General features: G+C 37.2%; 1 protein-coding gene across 8 annotated transcripts in view; it reads left to right on the top strand.

Moving 5' to 3' along the window:
* The window catches only part of LOC134537885 (zinc finger protein 883-like), a 200,509-nt gene that overhangs the window by 100,552 nt on the left and 87,835 nt on the right, over positions 1 to 12,122 (top strand). The window contains exon 6 of one of the 8 annotated variants that reach the window (XM_063378794.1): positions 1,628 to 10,717. The exons of the other annotated variants lie outside the window; for them this stretch is intronic. Coding sequence (XP_063234864.1) covers positions 1,628 to 3,286 — 1,659 coding nt within the window. The 3' untranslated portion in view covers positions 3,287 to 10,717. Of the gene's footprint in view, positions 1 to 1,627; positions 10,718 to 12,122 lie in introns of those variants that run through there. 8 annotated transcript variants of the gene reach the window in all.

Raw genomic sequence — 12,122 nt, 5'->3', positions numbered from 1 at the left:
TCGGCGCAAACAACTGAAGTCGTGGTTACGACCACCTCGGTCACCTCCGGAAGTTTTCGGCCCAGAGCCGAACCTTCCTCCTCTTTTTCCCTAGGGCCGACCGCTCGTTTTAATTAGGAGTTTTGTCCGCCATCGCGGCACTCTGACTTCGGCTACTTACCGCGTCATCTCGGCACTCTGACTTCGGCTACTTACCGCGTCATCTCGGCGTCCCCTCTGTTAAGAGGCTTTTTCGCGGCAATGACGAACTCTTTCGAATAAGGAATATAGTCCTGTGATCCCAGCTTCAAAATTGAGTAGTGGCCAGTCAGTCATAGTAATTAGAAAACAAGTCATGTTTTAGTTTAAAGTTTATTAATTTTGTTATCTTCCTAAATTATGATTTCTGCCGCGTCATCCCCGCAATTCTCGGTCCGCGCCTTTCGGATGTCGGCGCGAGACATTTCCTCAGTCCAGGAGCGACACCCTGTTTGGTGAGTACTTCGGCCTATTTTTCCTCCCCGAATTCCCGTTTGTTGGCCTCTTCGCGCCTAATGTGTTTGACTGTCTGGAAGCAGGTCTAATTCGTTGGAATTTGGCTTGTGTTTCAGACAGGGTCCAACATTTTGGCGCCGAAATTGCACCCATCATGTTGTCCAGGACCTCGAGCTTCGAGTCTCTTTAAGAAGAGCTTCTTCCCGGCCAGATATCCAACTTTGAAGCCCCGGGTGATATTTAAAATATAACTTCTCCCTACAACCAACGAAAGAACTTATCTTAATACCAGCGAGCAGTGCCATAGAGAACTTAACAAATAAGAATATATGAAATTGTTACAGTAATGAGTGGACGAACCTAACCTGCTATAAAATGTCATTTTTTTTTGTTAAAAGTATAGTATAACGTGTGTTAATAATATCGGGCCGGCCCTCCTTTTTGTAACTTATTAATACCATTTTATTGTGAAATCAAAACAAAGGGAAAACAGATTTATTTAATTATGTTTAAATAAAACAGGAAACCTATAAACCAACCATATTATGTAGTGAGTTATTTATTTATCATTTACCTATATCTATTTAAACGATCCTCTAGCTCCCAAGTTGCTTGTGTGCAGGGAGTATCAAATAGTCTTGTTCACCACCTCGTGCCACCTCTGGTAATACTTGTATTTTTCTTTATAATTTTGCTCAGCGGTTTCCTAGGCATTTTTTATTAAATTAAAATAATATAATTTTAGGGCACGAGGGGTATATCAACAGTACATTAACACACACACCACACCACCAAAATATTAAACATGATCGAACAAACAGACATGCACAAGCACATGCACAGGCACGTGCACACTTGTGCACACACATGCACACATGTGCACACTAACACGCACATGCACACAGACACCTATACAGCTATTAAAATACCAAATTATTTCTTAAGTGTAAACACTTTTTTTTGAAAATATTTTACACTGTAAGATTGCAATAATAAATTGTCAATTTTCTAAAGTAAAGTATTTGTATATTTTAGTAAGTAGTCTGCACCAATATGTAACAATTCCAATTTTGGTGCATTCCACTTAATATTTGTTTACAGTAAACTTACTTTATTACGTATAATTATTTGGAAAATCTTTCTCTTTTTACAGGTAGTCAAAATTCCTGCTGTGGAGACACTGTTCTTGCCAGGACCTTGTGCAACTAACGTTGGTGAATCAAGTGAATTTATGAAACCTGAATATATACGAGAAGATTATACTCTGGCATCAACTGCTACGGGCAGTTTTGAATTTAATTCTGAAATTTGCATCAAGGTGTCAACAGATTGCAAGTGCCTGAATCATCAGCAGCAATTTAATTCACCAGGCAAACAAGAAAGTGATGATCCAGTAATGACGGGACAGAAACCAGCAACAGCTCTCTCATTGTCTCACATGCGTAATATTTGTGAAGAATCACTTATGCAGAAAACTTCCCAGGCATGTGATAACGAACATCAGTCTGTCATTCATAGCTTAAAACATAAAATTGCCAGAACCTTAAACTGCAAGAAGTGCTGCCATTATTTAAATAAAAAAAATTGTCCAGTAGAAAACAAATGCTCACATACAGAGAAGCATCCCTTTAAATGTGAACTGTGTAGTAAATCATTTAAAGAAAAACGATATCTTTTTCCGCATATGAGAAGGCATACAGAGGAGCGTCCTTTTAACTGCAAAGTGTGCGGTAGTTCATTCAGTGAAAAAACAACTCTAAATCGCCACAACAGATCACATACAGAAGAGCATGTCTTTAAGTGTAAACTATGTGATAAATCATTTTTTCGTAAAGTACATTTGATTGAACACAACAGATCACATTCTGGTGAGCGTCCTTTCAAGTGTGAACTATGTGGTAAGTCATTTTGTCGCAAAGGACATTTGGTTGAACACAACAGATTACATTCTGGGGAGCGTCGTTTCAAGTGTGAACTATGTGGTAAGTCATTTTGTCGCAAAGGAAATTTGGTTGAACACAACAGATTACATTCTGGAGAACGTCCTTTCAAGTGTGAACTATGTGTAAAGGCATTTTGTCACAAAGGAGATTTGATTAAACACAACAGATTACATTCTGGGGAGCATCCCTTCAAGTGCAAACTGTGTAGTAAGTCGTTTTTACGAAAAGTAGATCTTACTGTACACAACAGAGTGCATTTAGGGCAACGTCCATTTAAGTGTGAACTGTGTAGTAAATCATTTAAAGAAAAACGATATCTTGTTCCGCATATGAGAATGCATACAGGGGAGCGTCCTTTTAAGTGCAATGTGTGCTGCAGTTCATTCAGTAAAAAAGCAACTCTAAATCGCCACAACATATCACATACAGAAGAGCATGTCTTTAAGTGTAAACTATGTGATAAATCATTTTCTCGTGAAGTTTATTTGATTGAACACAACAGATCACATTCTGGTGAGCGTCCTTTCAAGTGTGAACTATGTGGTAAGTCATTTTTTCGCAAAGGAAATTTGGTTGAACACAACATATTACATTCTGGGGAGCGTCGTTTCAAGTGTGAACTATGTGGTAAGTCATTTCGTCGCAAAGGACATTTGGTTGAACACAACAGATTTCATTCTGGGGAGCGTCCTTTCGAGTGTGAACTATGTGGTAAGTCATTTTGTCGCAAAGGAGATTTGGTTAAACACATCAGATCACATTCTGAGGAGCGTCGTTTCAGGTGTGAACTGTGTAGTAAATCATTTTATAATAAATATTATCTTGTTAGGCATATCAGGATGCATACGAGGGAGCGTCCTTTTAAATGAAATGTGTGAAGTACGTTTGGTTGAACACAACAGATTACATTCTGGGGAGCGTCGTTTCAAGTGTGAACTATGTGGTAAGTCATTTCGTCGCAAAGGACATTTGGTTGAACACAACAGATTTCATTCTGGGGAGCGTCCTTTCGAGTGTGAACTATGTGGTAAGTCATTTTGTCGCAAAGGAGATTTGGTTAAACACATCAGATCACATTCTGAGGAGCGTCGTTTCAGGTGTGAACTGTGTAGTAAATCATTTTATAATAAATATTATCTTGTTAGGCATATCAGGATGCATACGAGGGAGCGTCCTTTTAAATGAAATGTGTGAAGTACGTTTGGTTGAACACAACAGATTACATTCTGGGGAGCATCGTTTCAACTGTGAACTATGTGGTAAGTAATTTTTTCGAAAAAGAGATCTTATTGTGCACAACAGATTATATTCTGGAGGTGTTCCATTTAAGTGTGAACTATGTGAAAAGTAATTTTGTTTCAAAGGAGATTTGATTAAATACAACATATTACATTCTGGGGAGCATCCTTTCCAGTGTGAACTGTGTAGTAAATCATTTAATAAAAAATGTTATCTTGATAGGCATATCAGGATGCATACGGGAGAGCGTCCTTTTAAATGATATGTGTGCTGCATTACATTAAAAAAAAATATTCACCTAGTTCTCCTTTCTCAACAGCAGAAGTTTTTTTTAATTTTATTTTTTTAGTGTAACGTGTCTTTAAGTTTGAAATATATGCTAAAATATTTTGTTGTAAAGGATATTTGATTAAACACAGATTGCATTCAGGGTTGCATCCCTTCAAGTGTTAGCTATGTAATAAGTCATTAATTCGAAAAAAAGTGTTTGTTTAACAAAACAGATTGCATTACCAGTAGCATCACTCAGGTTTTAGTATGCAATTAGTCATTTAGATATAGAATTGGTCTTGTTAGACACGAAAGAACTTATTCTGGTAAGCGGCCCTTTAAATGTGTCTTGTGTAGTCAATCATTTAATTAAAAATATAATGTAACTATACACATCAAATATCATACACAATAGCATCAGTATGCTATTAATGTAAACCATGCAGTATAACAAAGTCCCTTTTAATTAATGCATAATGCAGCTCATAAGTGTGATATGCCAATTCAGGCTCTTTATCTTAAACCATGTTCTCATGTTTAGTTTGTGGGGCAGTGTGTATATGGCTTTGTCTACATGTGTCATTTCAGCTGGCTTCAGGTGAGTAAAGTGTGGCGTTCTCCCTCTTATCTGCTGCCAGTCCCTCCATACTGTGTGGGGAGTGAGTCGATGTTGCAATACAGCCGAGGGTAACTTATAGCTATTCAAAAATACAAGTTAAATTTAGCTGATAGCTATACAAATATGGAGGTTAATTTTAGCTAAAGTGTGATTGGCTGTACTTCAACTGTGTGATGCTCAGAAACTAGGCAATCGTAACATGCCTCCATATCTATATTGAAGCGTACAGTGATTGTATCTTAATCAGAGAATGTTTCAAACCCGCCAACAAAGTTAAATAGACACAGCAAGTTAAAAAGAGTGTTATCTTCTGTAGGGTTACCGGGTAGCTACCAATTATACTGTGGTTACTAGAAAACGCATGCAAAGAGACAACTTTTATCGCCATATTGAAAACAATGACTCGCGGATTAAGAATTAAACTATGTAACACAAAATGTTCTCCAATATTAACATCCAATCAAAAATATTACTTTCAAATATCATGCCTAACACTGTGTCCCACTCAGACCACACCTGCTAGCTATGGCCTGAATTTCGCACTAATAAACCCATAAAAAATGCATCGGGAATTGTAGGTAGTCTGGAGTAAAGCTATGTCTATTACCTTAAATGATTAGAAATTCTGAAGGGTGATTCTCAAATAAAAGAATTTGAATATTTTTTTTTGGCTTTTATTCCACTCACGAAAAAAACATGTTTTTTTTACAAGATATCTCGGCATGAAAATATTAATCACTTTTGCTGATCACTACTCACAGTCCTGAGACTTCACTAAATAATGTCCCTTACGACTTAATCTAGGTACGATGAAACCCGGGATACTATGTCCCTGTGGACCAACGGACCACCCGGGCTGCTCCACATGCTTGGGACCTAATTTCTAGCTCAACCACCCAAAATTTTAAAAGAAATCTACATTAAAACTTAACAGCAGCTTGTCCTCGGCACCCAGACGTGAAGTTATCTGTCCTAGGTTCTCCTCAACGGTTTTTTTTGGGGAGCCGTCATTCCCGCACGTCCTTTCGGTACAGTACTCGAGCAATGGCTAAACACAAAGAGGCTATGTGACCGCCCGCCACTTCATACCTTCTTATTCCTTTCTCAAAACTCACATGATACAACAACGGCCTGAAAATGTACTGGTTAATTGTCGGTTAAGAAAATTAAACAAAAAAAAAAAAGCACAGGCGGAACTTCGGAGACGAACATTCAAATTTATTTTTTTTTACACTCAAAAAACACGTTGGGTGTATATGTGGATCTTTTTAGGAATCTTAAAAATAGCATCACAGGAATCTGGTTACTGATCAGTCATTGCTTTAATTTAAATTTAAAATTTCTTATTCTTTTTTGAGATGCAAGTAGTTATTTTTTCTTTTGGTTATTGCGAAATTATAACTTTAAACTTACATGGTCTTTGTAGTACAATAGTTAAACCAATGTGAAATTATAAATAGCTATACTTTGGGCAGCCAAACATCTACCTAGTAGCTATACTTAAGGTATTTATCATTAAATTTAACAATTAATTTAATTTAAGCTTAATGATGACATTTTGATTATCTATAATTATTAATTATATTCCAAATTAGAATTAAAATTAAAGTTTATTTTTTCTTTTCTTTGTATTCTCTCAAATGTAATTTTTTTAGTAAGTTTACACATACTGTTAATAGATTTGTAGAGCTTACAATTTTATATATACTTGTTACAATTTTGTTTGTGAACTTATCTGCCCGCGAGCGCTAAGTGTAGAGGGAAGAGACGCGATGGGAGAGAGGGCGGATGGAGACGCTCCCTGAGAAATGGAGCCCGAAAAATAGTGCTCAGTGCGGGTTTCGTGGTTGCTGTCCGTCACTGGAACCGTACAGCTAAAAAAAAGTTCACACAGTGATAAGAAAAGGTTGGGGTTAAAAGGTAGAAGTTAGGGGCCGCGAAGGGCTTGAAAAATGGGTCAAAAGGTGCGGAGTTGTAGGTACTACTCACCAGAATGTGGGTGGAGACGCAGAAGCAGTAGACCGAAGAACTAACACACCACGAGTGGAATAGAAGAGCAGAGGGACTGATCCTTTAATTCCGTGACTACATTTCCGCAGCAGACAGAACTTCTCTGTCGCGAGAGACACAGTAGAACGCAGAAGAGCTGGTGGCGGTTCCACATGCAAATCCAGATGGAGTTCTCCCCGACGACTCCTGGCGAAGGTCGGAAGAGTCATCTAGTCAAGGAGCCTTGACGGCATCAGAAAGGAATGTAGAGAAAACAAAAGTGGGCGGAGCTACGAGAACTAGAGAGGAGTAACTGCTTCGCGAGTGGTCAGTGGCCCCGGTGTCAGGGGCACAAACAAAACGATACTTTGACATGGTCCGGCCGGTAATTTGCGCGGGTGCCGATAGGTAGCGCACAGGGATGCAGCAGTAGAGTGTGGAGCCTGTAGGATGGGGCTTTGGGAGAAGCTGATACCTAGCGGGAAGAGAAGGAGTTAAGCAGAACTTAGTTCTAAAGTGGACCTATAGATCGTGCATGTGGGCAGCCTACGCCTGGAGAAGCCTGGGTGTGCGATATCACCCGGTAAGAAGGTGGCTAGAGATTGGAGATCTGTAGGAGGGGGGTTTCATTGCTCCCGGTACGAGTTCTCAGAAAGACAGCGAAAAACTGAGAGGATGCAGGGTGTGCTTGCGCTGTGCAACGCACACACCCAATTCCAGGCGTGCTCCAGGAGCACTAAAACAGGAGCTGCGCACCTGACCAAAATTGCATACTCAACGGTCGTCCATGACAAGGCACGCTGAGGTTGGCTGTAGCCCCGATACGGACAGTTAGCAGAATACATGGTTGTCAGTAGAAATTACACGCCGGTTCGTGCAAAGAAGCGAGGAGAATCGGACAGCTAAATCTGTGTGGAACCGTAGCGTATCAGGCCAAAGTGCTGAGTCACAGTCTTAACCCCACAGGATAAAGTTTAAGTTGAGAGGGTACAGTAGGAGGAAAAATATTAAACCTGGCCCTCTAAATACGGTCAAAAATCAATATAAAAATAGTGCCGAGAAAGCACTGTTGGACGGCACGCCACCATGCAGGGAACAAGCAGTCCTGTGACCTCAACAACCAACCACAGCACAAGACAGTACATAAACACTACAGTATTCAAATTTCTCAACCCACACAGTGAGGCTTTTCCTGAAAAAATCAAACACGAAAAATTATGTCTTTCCTTATTGGCTAATGCAACGTAATAAAATGACCGTATCTTCTACAGAAGGACATGTGCCGTATTTTCCATCATAAGATTACATACAGAATTTTCCATAAAACCTCTAATCCTGAAAAAAGTCATAAATTCGGCGCCGTCATCTTGTGCAACGTTTCTTGTTCTCTCTTTTATCAACAAAATATACAGTGCCTTAGCAACATGCTTATAGCTGTGATGTTGGCTTCCCTCATGTGTGCATGGCAAACACCAAAAACCTTGCCCCTGACCGGGTATTAAGTGCAAGAAAAACATGAAGTTTTTGAACCCAACAACTCTAACCAAAACTCACCTAACCCCTGCAGTCGATGTTCTTGTGAGGGCTGTCTCTTCAAAAACAAAAGATAATGATATTAGCAATTGTGTTGTGGATAAAAAAATAATAACTTAATAGACATTTATTTAAATTTTCCCCAAATAACATTAAACACCGTTTGGATAACCTTATACCAAATCCTCACATTAATTAGTGTACAGGTTTTACACATATCATCCACTTAACCAGTCCAAACAAAATTCCCGGGCTTATGCTAAAGCTTAGTTGAGCAGAAATGCAAATAGTTCATTGATTAAAATTTAATATACTAAAACTATATTAAATCTTGAATATATTTTACCTTAAATACAGAAATACTCTGTGTGTGCAATACAAGATTGAAGCCATAATTTAAAATACAAATCTAAGATACATATTTATATTACAAAGTCTTGTGAAACTACAAAAGTAGTATCAACAGTTTAATACTTTAATAATGCAAGCCCACCAACACTTAAAAGTCCTAGTTCTTTTTCTGCAGATCGTAGTACAGGTCAGTATTATTTGTTTTGTGCAGTCTTTTCTCTCCCAAAGCCTATTACTTCTACTTGAAGTGTTTTTCAACGCAGTATTGCCGCGGAGCAAGTTAACTCAGACGAAAAACTATCTTAAAAACGGCTGATAAATAAATCATGCTACCACTCAAAACTGAAGGCATAGTGCTCTCTCTTGCCTTCTGCATATTACAGCGGCACTCCTCGCATTTCACTAGACAGCCCCGCCTTAAAAAAAACATGTTAACTGTAACCCTATTTTAGATTGCGTGTCGATCTTGCAAATGCAAACAATCTACTTGAATATATTATAGATGTAAACTGAAAATTAATTAAATTACTAAAGTAACATCAGTTAATGAAACCAAAATACTGAAATATATATGTTAAATTTAATGAAAACCTTGCATCATAGCAAACGAGAAGGCTTTATAAACAGGAGCAATATTTTTTTGAGGTACCTGGTATTTCATAAATTAAAAAAAAAACAACTATACAAACGTAAAATACCGGAATAAAAAATCACGGCCTAGCATCATAGTCGTGGCCGAACATTTATAGCCTAAGGACGTGTGCGTGCGTTGTACTTGGCATATTGGATCCATTGCTCTTGCACTTCTATATTGACATACACACACCTCACCACCTCACACACCTCACCACACACACACACATCTCCACTATACACCACCACACACACCTCACCACACACACACATCTCCACTATACACCACCACACACATACCACACCATCACAGAAATCAAACCACCACACAACAAATTAAAAACAACACATACATAATGACACACACACACTACACACAGAGAGTTATATATACACAGATAAATATTTAAACCCCATTCCTATTTGAAAATTTCCTATTCCATACCTGTTAACAAACACCCTTGGAAGTTGATTTTTGTAAAATTATTGTAGGGGATTCTCAGAACGCATATGGAACAACCGTGCCAAATTTTTAGTTTGTAGGTATTATGTTTCCAGGGAAGTGGTGAGTGATATTTTGCTTTATATTTATATTTTCTAAACAATCAGAATCAGTTAGAATATGTATCTTTTTTTTGTCAGTTTCAATGTAACTGTTTTTATTTATTGTACTTAATTGTAGTATTTGTATTATAAATGAATTTTTTTAGGGAACAAGTTATAATTATGTCATCCTCAAATATTCTTTGTACATTTACAAGTTAATATTTATGTAACACTACTTGTTTGTTCAGTAGGTAGCTAGAAAAATTCTTAGCATCTGTTTTCTAATGACATTTTTGTAGTAGATATTTTAGTCCAAGGCAATGTAATCTACTTAATGTGATATTTTAAGCTGGGTTGCTTTATGTTAGTTTGTATTTGTGCTTCGTTTAATGAGATTTTTGCTCGTGGCAGCAGAGTAGGTATTTTTTTTTTTTACTGTTTTCTGTTTGCTAATATAGATTTTTTCTATTATGTGTAATCTTTTTATTGTAAAAACTTAATATACCTGTGCAAGAGGCCCTCTGTTTGCAAAATATCTCTACCCCATTTTCCTACTCACTATTTCATTATGTAATTATTTGAGCATATGCCTGGTTGAGTGTGGACTAGATATTAAGTATGAAGGATATGTACTGGATCACATTCCCAAAACTGCCTTGAGGAAAGTGCAGGAGAGTGGTCAGTGGAGAACCATAGAGTAACTGAGATTATTGCTCGGACAATGTAGTGGATGCTGGATATAATTCTGTAAATGTATTAGGCAGATTTCATTATAAACATAACAAAATTTTTCTAAAGAATCTTTAAATTAAATTATACCTTAAGGGTGAAACAAATAAAAAAGCCTTGCAAAAATTAATTTATTATGTAAATGTGTTTGAAACTAGTACTGTATTATTTAAAATAACAAATGTACACAGTTTAAAATAAAGGTATTTTTGTCACTGAAGTGTTTTAATAGCCTTAAAATTGGGCAATATTTAAAGTAGAGAGCATAGGTACATACCACAAACGGAATAGCATCACCCATTTTTCGCAAAGAAGTAAGTTTTACATTAACATGATTCATATGTGCACTAACTTTTAAGAGAGAGCTTAATGTATGTGTCTTTAAAAGCAGTTTATTCACATGTATTTGGTTATTGCTAAAAAAAAAAAATTTTCCAGCCTTTCATTCATATTCATTCATATTCATTCATATTCATTCGTCGGTTTTAAAATAAATGCTTCTTTTAAACTCTAAATTTACTGGATAAAAGATTGTGTGTCAAGTACAGGCGCAGTAGTCTGAAGCATGCAAATTAGCAAAGAAGGGTGGAAATTGTCTAAACAGCCAAGTATATCTATAAACTGCAACTAAAACAACTCAAAACAGCTACCGTTTTTAGGAAAAATTCAGTTTTTTGTGGAAAAAATATCACCATTTGGGCGAAAAATTCCCTTCTTGAGCAAGAAAATCCAGATTTAATCAACAAAGCTACTATCTAAAAAATTCCACAAACAGACCCCATTCGTTCGAGTGAGGATTGAGGCATATCATGGTGTTTATATCATGGCGTTTACAAACTATGAAAACCAAGAAATCCGGCTAAAAAGCACGGCTTTTACAGAACCGGGAACCGACGGATAAACGCCGAGAACTTTTAGATAATGTTGGGAATTGTTAGTTGTGTTGGCTATGCTTTCTTCTTTAAGGCGGTAGAGTAATAGCCTTTAATTATTGTTTGCCGTTATAGTCACAAGACCAACATCAAACTTCTTTGTGAGAAATAACAAGTTGCTGGAATCACACTAGTACAACACGTAGGATACGATGCAACAAAAAAATTCCTACGAGTTGTACTTCTGTGATTCCAGCAACTTGTTTTTTCTCATAAAGAAGTCAACCCATGGAGAAAGATGATTGCTTGAGCTTTAAGGATAAGTGTCGCCTGTGGAAGTTAAAACGGTAAAGTGGAAGGGACAGTTGTGCTTCATATTTTTTTTTGTTTATTGTCATATTTATTTTATAAAATAGTTACGATTTTAATAATTAATTGCAAGTATTTATCATATACATATTTTATTTAAGTTTATACTCTGTACATTTGAGCCTTTATTTCAATAAAACACTGCCAGAAATGGTAAATTATGGATTTAATAATAGTTTTTTTTTAAATTTAATAATTACTTTTGGTCCGGAAATTAGGCATTTCGACACCTTTTTTAAATTTTTATTATAATTTTAAATTAATTTTGGAAATTTTATTTTTCTTTTTATCTGGTTGCTAAAGGGGGGATTAACTCTTTGTTAGGCCGGTGTATGCCACATGTTTAAACTTTGTGCCAGTGGACTGAAGCACCTTCTCAGGGGCCTATCTGATATTTTGCTAGTCTAATGTGGACGTTGGCAGGCCGGTTGAAATTTCTCTCGCCTGCAGTCACGTCCCGGGTTTGTAATGTTAATTCCCTGCATGACAGGACATTCTCCCTGGTCCTACAGAGACGTCCACGACATCTAGCGGCAGAAAATGTACCCGCGGGCC

This window comes from Bacillus rossius, chromosome 12 (genome assembly GCF_032445375.1).
Source record: "Bacillus rossius redtenbacheri isolate Brsri chromosome 12, Brsri_v3, whole genome shotgun sequence".
Classification (NCBI taxonomy): domain Eukaryota; kingdom Metazoa; phylum Arthropoda; class Insecta; order Phasmatodea; family Bacillidae; genus Bacillus; species Bacillus rossius.
This window is presented reverse-complemented; position numbering and strand designations above follow the sequence as displayed.